Genomic DNA, 23,859 nt, shown 5'->3' on the forward strand with positions numbered 1-23,859 from the left:
TTTTTAATCTGTCTCTCACAAGTCCAGCTGCTTTATGAAAGAGACACTGAATCACTGCTGAGCTCCTGTAAGTAGTTATGAGTCCAGTTTACAAAAAAATAACAAGTCTGAATGTGAAATTAGTAGAATAATCTATGTCTAGTATTACATATGTATGTAGAGACTGATTATTTGCTGTTATATTTAATCTAACCTTTAATACTGGAAAATAAGCATTTGATCACGTGTGTGTGTGTGTGTGTGTATGTGTGTGTTTGTGTGTTTGTGTGTTTCTGCAGAGGCGTTTACAACAACTTCCTGGTTTTTTCCAGTTATGGGTGTGACTCTTGTACTGACTTGTTTCTCTTGAGTCTTGTGTTCAGAGCTCACAGTTAATGTTTCTGATGTTTCTCTCAGACTGATGGAAGATGAGTGATTTGGAGGAAGAGCAGGATGGAGCAGAGTCTCTAATATCCAGCTGTGTGTCTATGAAGAGTGACCAATCCAAAGATGATCCTCCACACTTCAGTAATGAACCTGGACCCTCTTCGTGTTTGTAAGTGCTGTTAACTATATTTCAAGCCCATCTACTGGTGTCCATATTAACGGATCACTTGGTCTTTCTGTCTGTGAGAAAGCTGAGAAGAGTCACCATTTTAGATTTGCTTTTGTAACGATGTGTTGATGTGATCACGGCATTTTTCTTGTGTTTTTCCTTCAGGTTAGGGACTTTGGTGTTACAAGGCTACAATAAAAACATGTTGTGGTGTACATGAGGTTAACCCTTACATACCATTCAGGTCAAATTTGACCCACTTTTAAGTTTGAGTACAGTAATAACACCTAAAAACACTGCCCTTCTTTTAGAGTGAAATTATATGACTTTTCCCAAAGTAACCCAGAATATATAAAAATGGAAATATTTCACAACTTTGTTTTTATTTTTGTGTGGCTTATACACATTTTACAACAGTAGAGATTGTTCTGGGTTCAATTTGACTCATGTTTATTCAAAAACCACATTTCAAAAATGTTCTTTACATTCAATAGCATTCATTGAAATCATGATGGCTGACACATTCTCCTGCTGTTGGGAACAAAGGACCATAATAATAATAATGGTATTTATGAATGAAAAATAGATATGTGCTTCAGACATTTGGTATAGAGACTAATTATGAGTCAGAATATAATCAGTATGTGTGGGTTAAAGCCACTTTGTGTAGAATTAGGAGATGTTTTGCCATCAGAATAATTTGAAAACATCTGAATACCTTTCTAGGGAGGAATATTATTTACTGACATTCACATTTCTTTGTTATCTGCCTTATTCACTCTTTTTAACATTCATTTCCAGTTTTTTCCACTGAGCATTGTACTGGGATTATTCTTTTTAAATGACAGACAAGATGAGAGTCTCTTCTATCAATTACTCTATTGTTGTTACTTAACTTACGTAACCAGAACTAGCAGTCTGTTAGTTCTACAGAGTGCTATGTGTGTATGTGGAGAAAACAGCGGCTAGTAAAGGGTTAATACTCCTGCTGCAGTTCTCAGATGTAAGCCTGTCCAAACAAAGCTGCAGGGTGTATGTGTCATCATCAACTGTCATTTAATTGATTCCATTCACACCAAAGAAACAAAAGTAACTGGCACCACCTATTTTACACAAGAGTCAGTTTACTCAGCATGAGGAGTACCACTCATGTGTCCAATGTTTTCTTGGGGAATACAGGAGCTTTCTAAAGTTTGAAAAAATAACCCTGATGATGTCACAGTGATGCCAGTAGGGTATTTTAGGTTGGGCTTGGAGACTACAAATGAGACTGCGAAAGAAAGATACTATCCAGTTGCATTGTGGGAAATGTATGATCTAGTGTTATGGGGGCCAAACCTAAGAGTTTTAGGAACACTATTCCTAAGCTTAGGTGCTGCTGACTGGAATGCATGATCTCCCTGAGTCTTAAAATGTGTCCAAGGGACACTCAGAAGACCCTGGGTCAAGGACCTAGGAGCTTGACTAGTGGTGCGGGGGTCCACAATATCATGTGGGCTCTATAATATATAACATGATATGATATGATGATATGAATATGATAACATGAATGTCTGTACAATACATCCATGATGATTGCTCTGCAATAAATAACACTGTTGTAAATCTTAACACGTGTAAAATCCGTTTCATGTTTTCAGAGGTCAACTCAGCCAGCAGAGAGCAGAGTCTCTAATATCCAGCTGTCTGTCTATGAAGAGTGATTGGTCCAAAGATTCACCTCCAAACTTCAGTAATGAACCTGGACCCTCAGACACAAAGTAAGAGAGAGTTTCAACTGTGAGCTGAACTAGGAAGTGAAAATGCTCTAAAATACTTGTTTTCATGAAGCAGATCTATGAGTGCAGAAACGTTGGTCCACTCTAAGAATGTTTTTTATTCATTCATTTGCAGAAGTTGAAATTACAGCAGTGATTTGCAAATGTACAGTCAAAATCTGAATGAATGCACAAGCTGCAAAACTTGTAATATATGTACAGTTTTTTACTGTCTGTACAGGACGTTTTCAAATCATGCCAAAACCTGAGATTTTTGTTGCAAAAGTGATTTGTACTGTAGATACAGAACAAAGTGAACCACACCCCCCAGTTGGTTTCTGCCTTCACCACTGTCAACCATCTGGTAAAGCTGACATCTAAAATAAAGATACTGCTGCTTTGCAAAAAGGGGATTTAAAGTTAAAAAAGTTTTACTTTTCAAACCAGTAGAACAGTTAGACTGGGCATTGCTTCTGTTTTATTCTTTGGGTTCAAACAGCATAGTTTTTACACAACTTTTAAACTTTTTAAGTTTGGAGGCCAAAGACTCTGTGAGGTTAATAATAAAACTCAATGAAAGTTACTGTAAAGAGTACCGATGCCGTGCTCAGCAACACAAACAAAACTGTATTCATGTTATGATTAAAAATACCTTATGCTTGGATATGATGTTCGTTATAGACAGTCTAATCAATGATCAACTTGAGCTAGTGTGGGGTGGCCATGGCATAGCAAACTTATATGAATGGTAGGTGATCAAAATGTGTCAATACAGACATTCAGTGCATCATATTGCTCATGTTACTCATGTTAGCATCCATTTTAATGTTTCTATTCAGTTTTCTATTCCATGTATATTACATTTTCCATTTCCACTGATCACAGTCTCTGGGAAGAAGTGGTTATTTAAACATGTCTATTTTTGATCAGTAACTCTGCTCAGGATAGGCTACTCATTTTCTAAGCATATTTACTCCACTACAGCCGCTTCCCTGTATTATTATATATGACTTCAGGATGGAATGAGTATTTTTTGCTGTTTAGTTGGATGATGAAGAAACCATTCTGAATATGTCACATAAAGAAAAAAATCTTAAAAAGTAATGCCAGACTGTTTCTGCTATCGAAGCAAAGAGCTGAAAAGGAGTTAATGACTGATGAGTCTATCTGACTGAAATGTTGCATTTATATTCATGGGAGCCAATTAACAGTGTTGATTATTTCTTTTAATAAAAGACAAGCTTTCGTTTTTATTTCCGACTATCATCACATTGTTGTCTCATGTTATTTTGAGTTGCAGTGATGAAATCAGAGGTTAAAATCATTCACACTGTCAGCTGTCACTCAGGGGATAAAATAAACTTTGCACAATTAAAATGCAGCTAAAATCATCATCATGTGTTTAGTGTTGTACACTAGCCAGAGTGGAATCAGAAAGTCTGGGACAATAACATGTTTCTACTGTCCTATAAAAATATTTATTGCTCTTTTTTACTTGTCACTGTATTGTAACTCAGGACTTTTGTCCATGTCGGGATCCTGTAGGAATAATGACTCCATTGATCTGATTGGTCAGTGTTTGGAGTGTTGACAGGTTGTTATCCAATCCTCTGAAGTTAACCTGCTCCGGAGCAGGTTAGCTGTTCAGTATAAGTTACCATGGTGATGTACCCCGGTAAGAAGTGAACCACTGTTAGGACTGAAAACCCAGAGTTAAACCTGAAATTACCTAGCTAACCCCAAATCCTGCTTCGTAGTACAGGCCTCAGGTGTACAGGGGAAAGCAGCCTGAGCAGGACTATGGCAACGCATGAGGAACACAAGGGGTTACAAACTGACAAGACTAAAACCAAAGGAAGGCAGAGACAAAGCTAAAGCTAAAGAAAATCCTGGACTCATAGGGAAAACAATACCAAGCTTAAGCACTACACAAACAAACAAACGCAAATGGCAAATGCAGTAATCACAAACAACTTGTAAACCAGGGCACATACAAAACACACACAGAGCAACACCAAAACCCCCAAAACACAAAAAGTCCAGAAACAGAGTCCATAACACTGAAAACCAGCTGATGGTCATCAGTAGTGAAGGAAGCTGCCAAGCTGAAGAAGGAGCTCTGAAGCAAAAGCTCCAGTGTGGGAGGACTTTGATGGGAACTGTTCAGGGACTGTATTGTTGGGCAATGGAAGCAGCATTAAGGACACTCTTTGTGGAAACTGTTTCATGCCACCAGTCACTGAGAGAGTTTAAATGTTCTGAAATGGCAAGGAACTAGGGGTTGACAAATTTGCCCTGAGATGCTGATGGCTCTGGATAGTGCTGGGCTGTTTAAGGTGACATGCAGGTCACGGATAATCCAGCTCACTTTCCCTGGGAAAGCTTATGCCAGTGTGAAAAAGAGACTCCAGTCGATATTGAACCTCAGATTCAGGAGGACCAGTGGACCAGTTGCAAGAATACTGGAGGGGTCACAGGAGTTTGCCTATCCAGTCCACAGGTGCTTTGTGGCCTCAGTGAATGCCATGACTTTGTCCCCCCGGGTGTCTTGCCAGGGGTACTACAGCGAAATATGGGGTAGTATGGAAGTTGGGCCAATATGTGGAAGTTAGGTGACCTGGCTGAGTGCCAGGTCATCAGGTGTGGTTGTTATGGTTTGGAGTGGGAACAAGGTTTTGTGACCTATCAATGCTGAAATACGTCAGCTTACCAGAACAACAGGAATCATCTGCGCTGTGTGTGTATGTGTGTACCACACACACACATAGTGCAGAGACGCCTATCCACATTTGGTCAAAATCCAAGATGAGTGAAAATTGAGTAATGTCCCTCCTTTCCTTAGAATTAAGGGAGTCAAGGAGTCTGGAAAAACAGGAAACTTAGCTGACACGCGATACACATGCAATACTCACATATAGCCTGGTTTCGGTATGAAAAGGCATGTCATGTATGATAGCCTCAGGATCTGTGACCATCAGCTTGCAGTTGAGTATGAAAGGGTGGGGATGAGAGTCAGCACCTCTAAGTCACAGCCCATGGTAATATGATGGATTGATCACTCAAGATTGGGAGTCAGTTGTTGCTCCAAGTGATGCACTTGTTCACCAGGTGTGAACAGGTGTGGTGTCAGCATTATTGGAGGTGTTGTACTGTACTGTTCACGAGGGAGCTGAGACACGGAAATACACGTTCACAGTTGGAAATGCACACTGCACAGCAAGAAACTAGGCACCATGTTCTATGCAACACAGTTGCATATATGTGATATGTTCAAACTGTGGAAAGTGTCCACAGACGTCCAATCATAGTAGTGTTTAATTTCTGACAGGGATTAGAAGTTTTATATCTGTGAAGCAGCAGGACAGGTGCCAAGTTTCTTGCTGTGCAGTGTGCATTTCTGACTGTGAACATGTATGTCAAGTATCCGTAAAAAGATTTAATTTTCACCGCAGCACAACTAAACTGTCAGTAATAGTTTACGCAGCACAACTAAACTGTGTCAGTAAGTTTTCACTGCAGCACTGAACTGAACTGTGACCCCAAAACCGAGGTACATACCAAACCATGAATTTTGTGTACCATTACATCCCTAGGCCTTACTAATAACCATATCTGAAAACATAACACGAGCTAAAGACCTTACTGATCTTTCTGATCTTTCTTTCTGAACTTACTTATCTTTTTATTTATTCGGCCATTCTTGGTCTGCTTCCATCTTACCAACAGATCTACGTCCTTCAGAAAAGTATGGGAAGTTATTGTCTTTGCTCCCAGGACTTATTCCTACTATTTGTCCCTAAAGCCCTTACTGAACAGGGGAAAAGGGTGTTTAAGTATTCTGCTCCCTCTGCTTGGAATCAGTTGCACAGTTACCTGAATCATCAGGAGCTGGTCTCACAGGATGCATTTAAAGTAATCCTAATTGACTTGGAGGCAGGCACATATGGCTGCAGATGTTTTGACTTTCATTTTGCCCTGTTTGATCCCTGATGTTGATAACTTGTGACAAATACTGATGAATATTTTGATACTTTATGATTCTGTAATTTACTCGTTATTTTCATCGTAAAATTTATGTTTTTTATGTTTGCAACCCTAGTAATTGTGCTGCTACATGTCTTGGCCAGAATGCTCTTGTAAAAGAGATATTTAATTTCAATGAGACTTTTCCTGGTTAAATAAAGGTTAAAAAATCCACAAACTTCACCAAAACCAACACAGTGTGGGCACAAACCAATATGCCTAGTTTTTCTACCAACGTTTAACTATGTGAGTGAAAATGTAAAGGGGTACCCACACTTGGATGGAATAGATGGATAATTGAAAATATTTCTCTTTTCAGGGATCAGTACCAGAGAGCAGAGTCTCTAATATCCAGATCTCTGTCTATGAAGAGTGACTGGTCTAAAGATTCCCCACCAAACTTCAGTAATGAACCTGGACCCTCAGACACAAAGTAAGAGATGGTTTCTACTGCTTTACCTAATTGAGGAGAAAGTCAAAAGCCTATGTTGTACCAGTCTGTATAAGCGTTGTCAATCCAATCCATACCAGGAATGTTTTTATAAATCAAAGATAGTAATGATGGTATGAGGTAAAACCAAAGGTAAAACAGTAAAACTCGCTGGGCCATGATGCTGTAGTTGAAGTGAGCCAGGCTTTACCTGTCCTTTTATTTACCACTACAAATAGTCATGTGATTCATTGTTAATATAAAAACTATATTATAGCTATTTTAATTCATAATAATACATACAACAATACATTTTTTCTATTTGTGAGCAGTGAAGGTTCAGTGGAGGAGCAGCTGTCCTGCTGTGCTTTGTGTCAGGACGTCCTGCAGGATCCAGTCTCTACCAGCTGTGGACACTGGTTCTGCAGTCAGTGCATCATCTCATGCAGGGACCAGTCTGCTCCATCAGGACAGTCCTCCTGTCCCCAATGTGGAAAAAGATCCAGACCAAGACCAAGACTGCAGACAGACAGTCAGACAAGCCCCATGCAAAGTAAGACTGTAGTTCTTCTGAAAATGGGACTTGTATTGGTAAAACCTTTTCCCAATTTTGTTTAATTTCAAATGATGTAAAACTTTTCCTCTCATTTTCGTTCTTCTATGACTGATTGTGTAAATATTGAAAAGAAACAGAAAAGAAAGACCAATTTCATCGTAAGATACAACATTATATTACATTCTGGATGTGCTCTGCTCTCTATTGAGCTATTGTTATTGGTTAACCCCACTAAGCCTTTGCCTTGAGCTCCGAGACAGAATGATGCACTCACTTCAAGCGGAAGCATACCCTATAAATCTTCAGCTTACCTTGAGACACTTCTGCACTACAACATCAGATACAGAAGACCCTTTATCCCACATCAGACTACATAATTTACAATGGACAAGACCTGTGAGATCTCACCTGTGAGCCTCATCTGTTTCTTGCTTCCACAGGAGGAGCGATATAATGGTTTTGATCAAATTAATTAAAAAGCAAAATTCATGCTAAGAGACAACCTGACTGTAATGGATGCTCACACACATACTCTTTCCCGGTACTAGTCAAGCAGCTGTCACTGTGTGATTGGTCACACAGCCCTCTAAACAAGCGTGACATGGTGTCAGGAGGGCAACTCCACCCAGACATGGTACAGCAGATTTGGCATTGCTGTTGCTGGTCCAATAGTCAACTTTTTTCACAAATAGAAAAAGCACAGTGTTACTTGTGATTTTCAATGAGGTTACGAGAATCTACTTTTTACTGGGAGTGCATGCTTGCTCATTCTGTGTAGCCTCAAGGCCTACTGTGGGAATTTCTGTCCAGTAAGCAATGACGTGATAAAGAGGAAACCAAAACCCCAAGAGCATTATAAACCCCAGATTGACTGTGTTTGTGTCCCATAAAGTCCACTATTAACTGAAAGACCTCATGGTGGATGCTCTATTATTATCTATTGTAAAGGCCCTGTCCTATAGAAGAGTCCTGTGTTGATATCAAATTATTATTTATATATTATTATTTATTATTCTATTTATTATCAAATGATCAAGACCTTGACCATTTCTGTTATGTTCTGTTATTTCTGAATGAAAATATAATTAACCTCACCTTAGTCAAACATGTCACCTCAGTTCAGTCTTTTGTTTTCCATTTTAAGACTTCAAACAAGGTACCAAAGGTCATTTTTGCCTAAGAAACCCTTTGGTAAATTATTCCAGCAAAGCAACGGGGGACAAATCATGGTCTTGTTGGTATTACAAATGACAAGCTGATGGAGACGTGAGTGCACCAATTCTTGCCTTGGAGGGTTAACCAATAGCAGTTCATAAGAGGTCTACACAAATGCTCGTAATACTGATATCATTCAGGGTAACTATTACATTACTTATGATTTATTATCTTCCAGAAGAAAGCAGTCTGCAGAGGGTTTTAGATGAACATAAAATCCATCTAAGAAGAAGATGTGAATTTGCAATAGAAGGAAGTGATGAAGCAGGAAGTGGAACCATCCTCAACAGGATCTACACTGAGCTCTACATCACAGAGGGACAGAGTGAAGACGTTAATACCCAACATGAGGTGAGGCAGCTTGAAACAGCTTCCAAGATGATGACCCTCCAGGATGCTCCAATCAAGTATCATGACATCTTTAAAGTCTTACCTGACCAACAGAAATACATCAGAGTTGTTCTGACGAACGGTGTCGCTGGTGTTGGAAAAACCTTCTCAGTGCAGAAGTTCACTCTGGACTGGGCAGAGGGCTTGGAAAACCAAGATGTCAGTCTGGTGATTCTGCTTTCACTCAGGGAGCTGAACTTGATCAAAGATGAGCAGTATAGTCTTCTCATGCTGATCCATGTTTTCCATCCAACATTACAGAAGGTCACAGCAAAGAAGCTCGCTGTCTGTGAAGTTCTGTTCATCTTTGACGGCCTGGATGAAAGCAGACTCTCATTGGATTTCCACAACAATGAGGTTGTGTCTGATGTCACACAGAAGTCATCAGTCAATGTGCTGTTGACAAACCTCATCAAGGGGAAGCTGCTTCCCTTGGCTCTCATCTGGATAACTTCCCGACCTGCAGCAGTCAGTCAGATCCCTCGAACATGTGTTGACAGGGTAACAGAGGTTCGAGGCTTCACTGATGCCCAGAAGGAGGAGTACTTCAGGAGGAGATTCAGTGATGAAGAGCTGTCCGGCAGAATCATCTCACACATCAGGACATCCAGGAGCCTCCACATCATGTGTCACATCCCAGTCTTCTGCTGGATCACTGCTAGAGTTCTGGAACACATGTTGACTACAGACAAGAGAGCACAGCTGCCCAAGACCCTGACTGACCTGTACTCACATTTCCTGCTGGTTCAGACAAAGAGGAGGAAGCACAAGTATGATGAGGCACATGAGACAAAACCCCAGGAGCTGACAGAGGCTGACAGGGAAGTTCTTCTGAAGCTGGGGAGGCTGGCATTTGAACAACTGGAGAAAGGAAACATCATGTTTTACAAGGAAGACCTGGAGCAGTGTGGTCTTGATGTCACAGAGGCCTCGGTGCTATCAGGATTTTGTACAGAGATCTTCAAAAGAGAGAGTGTGATCTTCCAGAAAACAGTCTACTGCTTTGTTCATTTGAGCGTTCAAGAGTTTCTGGCTGCGGTCTACATGTACCACTGTTACACCAACTGGAATACAGAGGTACTGGAGGACTTCCTGGGACCAGAATGGACTAGATATGGTAACATTGGCGTAAACTTGGAGGTGTACCTCAGCAGGTCCTTAGGGAAAGTCCTACAAAGTGAAAATGGCCACTTGGACCTGTTTGTTCGCTTCCTTCATGGCCTCTCTCAAGAGTCCAACCAGAGTCTCTTAGGAGAGCTGCTAGGTTGGACAGAGAACAGTCCAGAAATTATCCAGAGAGTCATCGAAAACCTGAAGAAGGAGAGCATGTACTATAGCTCTCCTGAAAGAAACATCAACATCTTCCACTGTCTGATGGAGATGAACGACCGCTCAGTACATCAGGAGATCCAAGAGTTCTTGAAGTCAGAGAACAGATCAGAGAAGAAACTCTCTGAGATCCACTGCTCAGCTCTGGCCTACATGCTGCAGATGTCAGAGGAGGTTCTGGATGAGTTGGACCTGATGAAGTACAACACATCACAGCAGGGACGACGGAGACTGATCCAAGCTGTGAGCAACTGCAGAAAGGCTCGGTAAATCCAGATTACACAAAAACATCTTTGCTGTTTGTGATGCCTACTCTGAATTTTCTTTCTAGAGTGGACTATAACGGACTTCAGCTCCCCTAAATCCATTATTTATGATTCAATTCAGGACTAGATAAAATGAAATAGAATAGAACAACAAAAATAACAGAACAATAAAACCATTCCACAGTGACTGAATTTTACACAAAGCACTTTACAACTCTTGAGAAGTAGAGAGGTATAAGAATATTTTATTATTAGTTTTACTATTGCTACACTTGATCTTGGCACTGTTTTAATGTCAAATTTGTAATTACAGATGTTATGACTTTGACTTCTGGTACTGTCAAGCTGTGGCCTCAGCTCTCAAGTCAAACCCATCTCATCTGAGAGAGTTGTATGTGAGGACTGAAAAATATATAGAAAAGTCTGACGCAAAGCTGCTGTCTGCTGCATTGGAGAGCCCACACTGTAAACTAGAGATTCTGAGGTTAGTTTGCTTAATATCTTAATAAATAAAAATCGTGGCCCACAATTTGCTTATGCAGCAGTTTCTGGTACAACATGCCTGATTTAAAATGTATTCTCTAATGACAGGTTAAACTGTAAGATGGAACCAGAAGGCCTTGGCTATCTACTCTCAGCTCTGAAGTCCAACCCCTCCCAACTGAGAGAGCTGGATCTAAGTAACAACTATTTTTTGTCATCACACATTAAGCTTCTGTGCGATCTTTTGGAGAATGCTGAGTGTAGACTGGAGACCCTGAGGTTTGTTTAAATCTTCCCATTTATATACATTTACATGCTGTCAGATACAAAATAGAAAATGATGTTTTTGATGGATTTTGGTACAATAAGTTTGATTTGTTGTGATTTGTCTAATTACAGGCTGCAAAACTGTTCACTTTCTGAGATCAGTGGTGCTTCTTTGGCCTCAGCTCTAGAGTCCAATCCCTCCCATCTGAAAGAGCTAGACCTGAGTAATAACTCCATACTGTGGGATTCAAGACTGTGTTGGCTGTCTCATAAATGGAAGACACTAGAGACTCTGAGGTGAGAGTGTGCTTTATTAGTTCTTTGCTCATAAACATTATGTGTGGTGTCAATAAATTAAGTTCTGTATAGCTGATTAACAAAATAGTTATAAGCACACCAAGTCACAATGCTCTTTACCCTCTTAAATGTATTCAGACTGAGGTTCTGCAGGTTGTCAATGAGAGGCTGTGCTTCACTGGCCTCAGTTCTGATGTCCAAACCCTCCCAATTGAGAGAGCTGGATCTGAGCTACAGCAAGTTCCTACAGAAGTCAGAGAAGAAGCTGCTGTCAGGAGATTTTAAGAATCAACTTGAGACTCTCAAGTAAGTTTACTTATATGAAAATGGAGGAGGCTGGATGATCAGGTGGGGAATATTATTAAACAGCTTTTTAGTACACACTTTGATATACATCTTCTGATTGCAGACTTAATGGCTGTGGACTAACAGACAAAAGCTGTGCTTCTCTGGCCTCAGCTCTGAAGTCCAACCCATCCCATCTGAGAGAGCTGGAGCTGATGAACAACAACCTTCAGGATTCAGGAGTGACGTTACTGTCTGCTGAACTGGAGAGTTCAGATTGTATACTGGAGACTCTGAGGTTAGTTCAGATACTGCAATAAGTTTTATTATGGAGACAAGGCTCTTTGGTCACAGAAACAAATGATCACTGAAATACATAATTTTTCTAGAAAAACTAATTTTGTGCTAAGGCAGGTTAGGTGGCATGGTTAAGTATTTGTTGACATTCCTTTATACGTATGCATGTTATATCTTTAAAATACATTGCACTATATTTTAATACCACTTATATGTATCACACATTCTGTAATTAGGCTTGGCAGCTGCGAACTGTCAGAGATCAGCTGTGCTTCTCTGGCCTCAGCTCTGAAGTCCAACCCTTGCCATCTGAGAGAGCTGGATCTCAGTGAAAACAAGATAAATGATTCAGGAGTGAAGCTGCTGTGTGATTTTCTGGAGAATTCACACTGTAGACTGAAGACTCTGAGGTAATGTAGCACTTAAAAGGATATTGCCTGCAATTTTTTGTATTTTATTGGTTTGGCTCTGCAGATGAGATTTGTTGACAATAAGAAAAATATAGAAAATTACCAGCCTTATCCTTTAATAGTTCTGTAAGTACATAGTTGTTTAATATATGAAGATCCAGGCAATGTCACTACAATAGTTAAATGGCAAAGCCCACTTATTGGAACAACATAATGTTGAGCAACACTGTCTAGATTTTAAGGGAGCGTCTAGTGTGAACATGAATAATCTTTTGCCTTGCCATATTCATGTGAATATGACAGCTAGATTGTTTGTGCAGTTCATGTGTCTTTGCCATGAACAACCAATGTGTACTGAGTACACAGATATTAACTGTGGGCAACTTGAGTTATCAGCTGGTTAAAAAATGTAGAACAAAAGTGGTTTCAGAGAGGTATATATAGGTGTGCCTTCACCACCAACATATCATGGAACACGTAGCATGTGTGCTGAGCTCTCAACCTTCTCTGAGCAGGTGGGTGGCAGTCAGATTGAGACCCACTGGGTTCTGGGTACCAAGACTGCAGTGCGCTACTGGACTGGCATTGCCACACTCTCTACTCCTTTCCTCCTACTGCAGTGCACAGTTCACAGCAAGTCACAAAAATACCAAACTGACACAGTTGAGGAAATAACCTCAGTGTGCTCCAGGAAAGTACCAGTTCTTTGTTATTTTCACTGGGCGGAGCTGCATTCTGCACTGTGTGCCAACACTAAAATAGAGCTCTAAGTGTTTGCGTCAGCTCAGATCCAACTGATGCCATAATTTACTGGAAACTGTGAGATCAATTAATCAATCAATCAATTAATGTTTATTTATATAGCACCAAATCATGACAAAAGTCATCTCAGGGCACTTTTCACATAGAGCAGGTCTAGACCATACTCTTTAATTTACAGAGACCTAACAATACCCCCATGAGCATGCACTTGGTGGCAGTGGCAAGGAAAAAATCCCCTTTAACAGGTAGAAACCTCAAGCACCTGGCTTTTGGTGTGCGGCCATCTGCTTTGACCGGTTGGGTTGAGAGAGAAAGAAAGGGGGGGGGGGGGGGGGGGGGGGGTGGTGCATTAGTGCACTTTGTAGAAATAACTACAAGATGCTGTTGATACATTGTTGATAATGGTGCACTGGGGGGGACTTTTAATACAATCATGCAAACATTTTTAAAAGTGCTGACTGGAAGTCAGTACAAACTGCATTGATCAAACCACTCCACAATAATGTTGACCGTAAAAACAAGAATACTGCCAGCTTAAACACTACATGATGTCAAGCAAGATATGCATGCTTAATTGTTTTTTAGATTGATGGACTGCAGTTTGTCAGAGATCAGCTGTGCTTCTCTGGCCTCAGCTCTGAAGTCTAACCCCTCCCATCTGAAAAAGCTGGATCTAAGTGACAACAAGCTGCAGGACTCAGGAGTGAAGCTGCTGTGTGATATATTAGAGATTTCAGACTTTGAAATGGAGACCCTGAGGTCAGTTCACCCAACTGTGGTTTAGTCTACCCCTTTCATTTTTAAGCAGATGATGCTTATGCTTTTTGTATTAAATCATACTAAACACATTAATGCTATCATTGCACTCAGATGGTGTCTAGAAATTGATATAGAATGAAGATCCTATATTGCAATTCAACTAATTTGATATGTATCCGCTCATGAAAGACTTGATAACTGTGGACTGACGGAGATCAGCTGTCCATCTCTGGCCACAGCTCTGAAGTCCAACCCCTCCCATCTGATAGAGCTGGATCTGAGTCATAACGAGCTGCAGGATTCAGGAGTGAAGCTTCTGTGTGATTTTCTGGAGAGTCCACAATGTAGACTGGAAACTCTGGGGTATTTGAGGCACTGTCTTTTTACTCTAAATGGAACTGAATTGACAGAACAGTAATAGTGTTCTTAAATCTTCCTCATTCTACAGGTTGGTATGCTGTATGGTCACAGGGAAAGGCTGTGCTTCTCTGGTCTCAGCTCTGAAGACCAACCCCTCCCATCTGAGAGAGGTGGATCTAAATGAGAACAAGCTGCAGGATTCAGGAGTGAAACTACTGTGTGCTGGATTGGAAAATTGTAGATTAGAGACTCTGAGGTCAGTTCAAATAGTGTCTTATTTTTCTAAACTCCTGTGCATCCATGTGTGAATGTGTTTTGTTCTTTGTTTGAAAATAAACCAGCTGAGAAGGATGAACACTTTTACCAAATATGTCATATGCCATTTTATTCTGTATTCATCATTCTGTAATCAATTTAATATGTAAAGAACATTGTGCTTATGCTAGACAGTGCTATATAAGTTAAAATATTATTATTATTATAAATTAAGTGATCAAGAAAATTTGTTCTTTTCACATGACCCAATTTATGAGCTCTACACGTGTGAAGGATTTTACCCACTTAAGCTGTCCACTTTGTGACTACACAAAAATTTACTTGGCTATTTGTATCAGCATCCCAAAGACAGATGCAGCCATTTAGTGAGGAAAATATGCCATGTTTAATTGAAAAATGAAAGTATGTCTATTAAGTCTGTTTTGAATACATGTTGTGATTGTACATGTCTAACAATTGGTTTGATGAGAAAAGATTGTTGTAATTTCCCACTTGCAGGCAACATAATTCCAGCTAAGATAGCTAATGTGCTTGCAAAAACAACTTTTGGTGTCAGGAAAAAATCCTCACATGCATGCAAAACTCTACCTTAAGGACATTCTGTTCAGTATATGTGATCTTGTATGCATACAGGAAAAATAAAGAAAAAAAACAGATATTCTCTGTGTCTGCTGAACAAACTAAGACAAAAGAAGACTGTGATGTACCAGATGCCCACAGTGGACAGTAGGGATTACAAAAGTTTTAGATGAGAGTGTAACATGATGCCTGAGAATTACTGTAATCACGCTGTACAAAAAACATTTACTGCAACTTATGTACTTTAATATCCCAGAGTTTAGTCATTGTGAGCAGCTTAGCAGATGTATTTATGTGCAGAAGTAACAAGGAAAATTGCAAAGCACTTTGGTCTGTATGTTTTTACTTTAAACACAGCTGTAAATTACCACAAAAGGTGGATATTTTTATTAGTATAATATGTCTGATTTGATATGCATTTACTAATTATAGGCTTGTTATCTGTGGACTGATGGAGGTCAGCTGTGCTTCTCTGGCCTCAGCTCTGATGTCTGAAGTTTCCAATCTGAGAGAGCTGGATCTCAGTGACAACAACCTTCAGGATTCAGGAGTGAAGCTGCTGTCTGCTGGACTGGAGAGTCCACACTGTAAACTGGAGACTCTGAGGTGAAGTCATTTGATGTTACTTATGTAGATGTTATATTTCTCATGACAAGACAATAGTTTTTATCACATCTGACTGAACTCATATTCATTCTTTCACCAGACTTGATAGTTGTCAACTGACAGAGAGCTCCTGTGCCTTTCTGGCTTCAGTGCTGTCAAAGTATAAGCCCAAGTCCAGCATCTCCAGTATGAGAGAGCTGGATCTGAGTTACAACAACCTGCAGGATTCAGGAGTGAGGCTACTGTCTGCTGGACTGGGGAATCAAAACTGTAGACTGAAGACTCTGAGGTCAGGACAGCTCTATTGAAGTGACAATCAGTTTGCCAAACAATTGTTGCTATTTGGTAATACAGTCATGTGAAAAAGATAGGACACCCATGAAAACATATATTTTTCAATGTATGTAAACATATGGACATTTTATTTTAATTTAAACAAAAGTGAGAGATGGAGGTAATATAACTAAACAAATAAAATGTCTAAACTAAACAAATAAAAATAATGTCTTTTAAAAATGATTTGTATAATGTAATTGATCGAAATGCAATTTTCTTGTAAGGAAGTTAGAACCACGTTTATTACTACATACAATGCCTAAAATTAGGATTAAGTGCACCACATCAGGTGCAAATGATTAAAACTTTGTCAGAGAGGATTGTGGAGGAGCCTGTCTTATTTAAACCTCAGACATTTAGTTTTATTTTCTCTTGATTGTTGAATTGAGTGGTATCACCATCAAAAGAGCTCTCTAAGGCCTTCAGAAAAAAGGTTGTAGATGCATATTAGTCTTGGAAGGGATTTAAAAAGTTCTCCAAACAATTAGAAATCAGCAATTCCACTGTCCAGAAAATAATTTAAAAGTTCAGAACATTTAAAACGACTGCCAACATGGCCAGGTCAGGCTGTACTAGCAAGTTCAGCCTAAGAGCAGACTGCAAGATGCAAAAAGAAGTCTCCAACAACCCTAAAATGCCATCATGGGACCTACAGGTAGCTCTTGCCACAGTTGATTTCAAAGTACATGCATCTACCATCAGAAAAAGACTGCATAAGTTTGATTTTCATGGGAGGCATGCAAGGAGGAAACCCTTGCCCCCTCCTGTCAGTGGCTCCTGGTCTTCATAATAAAAGCTCTGTTGAGTCTTGTCAGTACAGGCTGTCACATTATGTCCATGGTTTGATTCTCCGCCATTATGATTGGCACTAATCATCAATCAGACATGTGTTATTTACATACATACAACATAACCAGCACACATTTGTTAGAATAAAACCTGAGTATCACTACAAACAAACCATGGACATAACATGACAGCTTGTACTGACAAGACTCAACAGAGACTGATTTGCATTGTTTAGCAGTGCAGGGACCAAAAGCATCACTGAAAGTCTGAATGGAGAGGCAGCAAATCCAATAGTGAATAGGAAAAGGAAAAGCAGCAAGGAAATAGAAATGCAAATGGGAAAAAAGAATTGCTCTTTTAAATGTCTGATTAAAAGCTGTATTCTTAATTCAGTTTTCAAAGTCAGTGCTTTAGTTCTCTTTTAAAAACTGCATTTTCAAATTGATTTTGAAATTCCATTTTTATTAAAGAATTCATTAATTTTTAAATGATGTTTTTATTGACTATTTTAAAGTTGCTTTGTAAATCTCTTTTTAATTTGAACAGTTTATTGAAGGATAATTTCATTTGTAAATTCATTTTATAATTCATCTTTTTAATTTTACAGTTAGTTATTAATTAATGAACTGCTTACTTGTTATTACTATTTCCATGTCTCTTGTGGTCCTTCATAATATCCTTATGCATTACATTTATTAGAAGATACTACTATAATACTAGGTTTGGAGAGTTGAGCCAGAATAACAGTGGAGTGGGGCAGGCAGACAGAGACCACAGGGGAATAATGAACCTGAGGCACAGGAAAACACAGAGTCAAACAAAGTTCAGGCAACCACAAGAGATTTACTGACTAGGAGTTTTAACTTGGCTGTAACATTAGTACCACGCTGGCAAACTGATCATCTGGCGAAGACTGGAGTGAAGAGCTGGGGTGTATATACTGCAGGAGCTTGATAAGTGGATGGGTCACAGGTGTGTAGGTTGATAGGCAGCAGGAGGGAAAGACACACACTGACAGAGAGAGAGAACGAACAGGGAACCAACAAGAAACAGAGGGGTAAACACCTGAAATACTAGGAATAAGGGAGAGGCAGAGCTGGACCATGACAACATTTCTGAAACACTTTGCTTCACCAGAAAAAACAGGTAGACAAGTCTCACTGTATTGGCAGTTTTTACTTCAGTGTCCAAGGTTGTTGCCACTGAACTGAGATGGAGTTATTATTTTATTATTAAAGACACAGCTCCCTAAACCTACCTCTCCTTCCCATCCTCACTCATCCTATGAGCCATCTCTCACAATTGTACAACAGAGAGAGATGGGCTAAACACGGAATGTATTCTCACTCTTTAAATTCTTGTCTCACAAATCTACATAATTTAATGGTGTGGATTTAATATCTTAAATAATTATTGTGCCTTCTTTTATTGTTCAGACTGAACAAATGCAGTTTGTCAGAGATCAGCTGTGCTTCTCTGGCCTCAGCTCTGAAGTCCAACCCTTCCCATCTGAGAGAGCTGGAACTCAGTGACAACAAGCTTCAGGATTCAGGAGTGCAGCTACTGTCTGCTGGACTGGGGAGTCCACACTGCAGACTGGAGACTCTGAGGTTGGTGCAGTTGCAGGATTGAATTTTATTTTGGAGACAGGGCTTAGATACAAATGATGGCTGAAATTTAAGGTGCTCTATTTTTGTGACTGTGTTACATTAACAGAGGTGCATATGCAGGGACAATACTATTCTTCTGGATAATGTTCTGCATTTGGACCTTTTAGGTAATGTTGTTGTTGAAGTAGCATAGCTAGGGATTTCTTTACATGAATCAGGAAGTACACTACAACTTTTGTACACATACACACTGTAACACCCACTCAGACCCCCTTTTCTTACAAACAAAAGTCCACACAGCAACTACATGCCTTCTGTTTTCATGATATTGCAAACTCATCTTTGGGAGCAGCCACTGATTTATAGAATAGAATAGAATATAACTTTATTGTCCATCCAGGTGGACAAAAAAGTTGTATTCTATTGTATTCTATTATTATATAAACAATTCATTACATTATTCTGTATAATGTGAAGGGTGTCACATGCAGTAACAACCCCACCCCTTTACAAAAGAGTAACTTTCTTAAGACAAAAGCGCATGCAGACCCATATGGTGACCCCAAGTTAGAGACAGGCTGGCACTTAGCAGCTTAGAGCCAGATATTTCCCTCAGGAGCTAGTGGAAACCAGGGCTAAAAGGAGAGTGAATATTGAACTTACATTCAAACGCCACTCCAATGGGATGATCATGTTGTTCTGAGCCTGCTGGATGTGGAAGTAGGCAGCTGTTTTCTAACAAAGTTAGCCACATCTACTTCGACTGCTGATAATATGTCAGAGGTTATGTTGACAGATTGTGCTGAAAACAACAAGCTGTACTGAAAACAGTTTTTTAAATTATTGTGACTAAAAACCCTGTCAGTCAGCCACCAAAATATATAACATTGAAAAAAAAATGTTTGTCTGCCATCTCACAGAAATTAAAGTTAGGGACAAACTCCTAACGTCTCCTATGAGGTAGATGCATGTTGCCATAGAGTTTATGGAGTAATGACTTACAATAAGTAATGTACCCTGTTAATTTAACTGTGTGTCCTCCTGCAGGCTCAGATACTGTGGATTGACAGACAACAGCTGTGCTTTTCTGAAAACAGCACTTGAGTTCAACCCCTCCCATCTGAGGGAGCTGGACCTGGGTTACAATGACATGAAGAATTTGGGGACTGGGCATCTATTATCATGTCTGAAGAATCCACATTGTCATTTGGGAACTCTGAGGTACAGACACATTTTTACATTGGGATGGAGCTAAAACATTAGCACTGGTTTCTTAAACTCCTTCTCTTTCTGCAGGTTGACAAGCAGTGACCTGAATAATGAAGGCTTTGGTTATCTGAATTCAGCTTTCTGTTCCACACAATGCAATTTGAAAGAGCTGGACCTGAGTTTTAACCTGGACTGTTCACCAGTGAAACAACTGTTTGCTCTACTGGGGAATCCACTGTGTGCTCTGGAGACTCTGAGGTCAGTAGTAGGTTGGACGCATTTTCGGTTGATTCATGTGAGCTAGTGGTAATTAAAAAGTTAGAAATCTGCCATTTTCTGCTAAATATAAACTATTTTCTCAATCTGTGTTTAAGTGTCAGATTTACACTTATTAAACACTTAACTTCAGTTTTGGACAGCCAGACAGAAAGCAATAACCACTCAGATCAGAGAGTAGCTTTGTTTCCAAGTGAGAGGAGGGCTGTGATCAGATGAGTTGACCTGCAGATAACTTTTACCTTTATCTCTACAGGATGGATTAAGGTGTCACCCTTACAAGGTAAGAATATTGAAATTATGTGAGCACATGGCTCACTTGAAACTCCACCCAGAGGTGATATATCAGTATCAACACGTGCATCCCACACCGACTCCAACCTCCATCACTTTCCTCAGAACAGGGTATCCTTTCAGCAGCAAAGACAGTCAGAAGTTCTTAAAAAAAACAAAAAAAAGAAAAAGCAATTAAATTATGTAGATGATGAATGTTATCTAGACATTTTAAGTGATATTTTTGGATTTTCTCTATTTTTCTTCTTATTAACAAAGCGCATGTTTGGATCCAAACCAACAAGTATTGTTAGTAAACAAACTGATCTACTAAAAGTATTGTGTATGTATCCAAAGCCTGATATATCTTATTCCTCTGTACTGTAGATCTCCGTTGTTGTCCATGAACTATTAAAAACATGTCAATAAGCCACACCACCTCACTGTGTGACCAGGGCACAGTTAAGAATTTTAATGTCAGTTAGTACATGCGTGATTCTGACAGAAGGCAGCAATATTTGACAACTTACATGGAGCTCAGTCAAACTTAATTTAACATTAGACATATAGGGAGCAATCCCAAATAAGCAACTACACTTTGGAAACAAGCCCCCCCAAAAAAAACAACCTGTGAACTGTTGGGACTCAGGATGAAAAGTGAAGGTTTGAATTTGAGCACCAAGCTGTCATCACAGTATCTATACACACAATCACAGGAGTTCCAGTCAATGAGTTGACCATGAGATTTGAACAGAGGCTGTGATTAAATGGTGACCACCAGTCAACACGTGCCTCTGATCGCCACAATGGTGGTGGACAAAGCTGAGCATCTTTGTTGCTCAGTATAGTAATAGTATGGTAATAGTGTGTGTGGTATGACACTACCAATATTTGTAAGCGACTTTACAGAAAAACAAGCCCAAAGTTGCTTATAATAAGCAGACTTGCATGTGGACAACAGCTGCTCATGGCTGGTTAGCCATGGTCAGCCATCTGTTAGATGCTGACAATAGATATACAGTATACACATGGATACCTCATCCAGTCTGTGGGACGGGCCTCAGCTGTCACTTTGGAAGATATATTTGATGTTGGTGAACATTGAAACTCAGGATGGCATTGACCATAAATGCAACTAACCATCACTTCAGCCTCTCACATTGGCTTGTGAGCAGCTTTCACAAATTAAGGCAACACTGCACAGCAACATTCCAAACTCTTCTATATATCTATAGCCTCTATATTGACACCAAACCTGGATACGCCACATGCACACATAGGAACCAACAAGAGCCCAAACACCTAACTCAGTCATCATTTTACATTTTTATACATTTTTGTAAATAATGTGAGAAATGTCAGTAGAGTATTAAAGTATGAATATTAAAAACAGGACATGTGAAGTTGTAATAATTACAACCAGAAAGCTCACCTTTTAATTATTATCAACTATTTTTGGTCAACTAACTAGTCTGTATTCAAATAAATGCCTGGCATTTTGTGAACCCAAACCACTGAAAAATTGATTGACAGTTCAGTGAGTTATGATAGCTGTAAGAGTGGATAGACATCTAAAAGTGAAAGTGTGTGCACCTGTTTTTCCTAAATGGAATCTCTAATTACCTGAACTACGAAAGCAGAGACCACAGTCAGTGTTGAAGGTGATCAGTGTTTATTGACAGCAGCTCAGTACCAAACCACAGATCATGAACATTCATTGAATCTCACTCTGCTCCATGTTCAAGTTCAACTCGCTTGTTTTTGACAAAAATATGATTCACTGCAGCTTTGTGGACATCACAAAACTAAAGATCTGTCATGTGTTTTGTACACTCAGCAGAGCGGAGAGCAACCCAGAGACTCCAAACCACAAGTTCACCTCCCAACACATTTGTTTATTTTGAAACAACGTGGAGATTTAAATGCAAACAAAACCAAGAGAAAGATGTGCACAGATGCAGATTAACTCCAGGCGATACAGACTGAGATACGTCAAGTAAGAACATTTCATAAGTCCATTTTAAATTTCTGCATCATATTTATTCAAGTTTACTGCAAAATATGTAGACATTGCAGATCTTTGTACTTTTTGTAAACACCAAAAAAAACTTTTGGCATTAGCTCGCTACTCATATTTTCAGCTTCATTAATGAGCTTTTTACCTTTGATTTGACTTCTGACTTGATGTTACTGTATTCTTCTGACACGAGAATAATTCCTTTCAATATATTGTCAATTTTCACATCTTGATGTCTAAATTTTATATCCCAAAAAACACAAATTCTTCACCCAGTTTGCTGCGTTTCCTTTCAGAATGAAGCAAAGCTGCTGACTCAATACTCTGAATTAACTCAGTTCTACTTTGTGTAATTATTTACTTCATAATTTTCACTCAGTCCTCTCTTTTCTCTATTATTTTTTATATAGTTACATTTCTTACTGTGCTGTACCTTTCATGTTGTTGTTCCTTTATGTCCTCGTTTGTTGTTAGTTTTTGGTTTTTGTTTGTGTAACACATCATTCTTGTTTTTTTTGTAAACTATATTACATTTTTGCAAATAAAAAGTGTCTTGGTCTTCCTCTTTTCTAGTTTCCCAGTGTCCTTGTTTTTTGACTTTTATATGTTTGAAAATACATGTGGAAGACTCGACTTTGACCTAAAATAAGAAGGACCTTTGTGTTTCTACATGAAAATTAGTTTCACATGATTGTCCCTGAACGCACCATACTTCTGCTGACGGTGCTACTTGTGGTTTTGGCCCCTTCCTGGATCAGTTTGATCCCTCTCAGCATACAGTATATACCATAAATATATATATATTTAACTTAATAATATATGTGTTGTTCTCCTCTTTGTTCTGATAAACTATTTATCTTTATAAATATATACGATCTGAGTGCAGTAGTTTATGATACAGCCTGTAAAACATCAACATGTTCAAGAACACACATACAGAGTAACTACACAGTTTGTGATTAAGGGTCACATCAGTCATTTCTGGGTGTTCAAATATAAGAATAACCTAAATCTGTACTCATTAAACTATGAAGAACAATATCTATATCTATATGTCTGCAGTTAAATGTCTCTTTATGACTGAGCTGCATGTGAAGGAACACAGAAGGCTGTTTGTGAGAAGACAGACAACAAAAAGAAATAAATGAAAACAACAAAACACTAAACTAGCTGCAACTCTCACTGCCAGCTTGCTCTGCACCATCAAAATCACAAAAAACCTGTTTATTTTCCCTTTAATGTAGATTCAGAGTATGAAAAGAAAGCTACAACATTGTGTTTTTGTCTTTTGTCACACTGTGACTTTCTGAAAATCACACTGTCAACATTGTTTGTGCTGCTCATTCAACTGAAATTTGAATTCTCTTCACTTTCTGTGTCCAATATTCACTCTCTTTTAGCTGTTTTTGCTCTCTACCAACTCCTGAGGGAAATATCTGTCTCTTTAGCTGCTAAATGCTCCACTAT

At 39.2% G+C, this 23,859-nt stretch overlaps 1 protein-coding gene across 1 annotated transcript; it reads left to right on the forward strand.

The window, feature by feature from the left end:
* Window positions 1–331: 331 nt before the first annotated feature.
* On the forward strand, window positions 332–23,815 carry LOC121888115 (NACHT, LRR and PYD domains-containing protein 12-like). The gene is made up of 21 exons (XM_042399462.1): window positions 332–535; window positions 2,176–2,295; window positions 6,635–6,748; window positions 7,078–7,298; window positions 8,695–10,501; window positions 10,815–10,985; window positions 11,093–11,263; window positions 11,384–11,548; window positions 11,687–11,854; window positions 11,958–12,131; window positions 12,367–12,540; window positions 13,888–14,061; window positions 14,251–14,424; window positions 14,510–14,677; window positions 15,709–15,882; window positions 15,983–16,171; window positions 18,444–18,617; window positions 19,665–19,838; window positions 19,914–20,084; window positions 20,359–20,385; window positions 22,213–23,815. Exons 1-20 carry the CDS (start codon window positions 408–410, stop codon window positions 20,366–20,368), a joined length of 4,821 nt encoding a protein of 1,606 aa, XP_042255396.1. The 5' UTR covers window positions 332–407; the 3' UTR covers window positions 20,369–20,385; window positions 22,213–23,815.
* Window positions 23,816–23,859: the final 44 nt, after the last annotated feature.

The sequence above is a fragment of the Thunnus maccoyii genome, chromosome 21 (assembly GCF_910596095.1).
Source record: "Thunnus maccoyii chromosome 21, fThuMac1.1, whole genome shotgun sequence".
Taxonomy (NCBI): domain Eukaryota; kingdom Metazoa; phylum Chordata; class Actinopteri; order Scombriformes; family Scombridae; genus Thunnus; species Thunnus maccoyii.

Coding starts and splice junctions, on each gene's coding strand:
- LOC121888115 (XM_042399462.1), top strand. CDS start 408: ATGAGTGATTTGGAGGAAGAGCAGGATGGAGCAGAGTCTCTAATATCC. Junction 11,264..11,383: donor TGTAGACTGGAGACCCTGAG/GTTTGTTTAAAT, acceptor GTCTAATTACAG/GCTGCAAAACTGTTCACTTT. Junction 12,541..13,887: donor TGTAGACTGAAGACTCTGAG/GTAATGTAGCAC, acceptor ATTGTTTTTTAG/ATTGATGGACTGCAGTTTGT.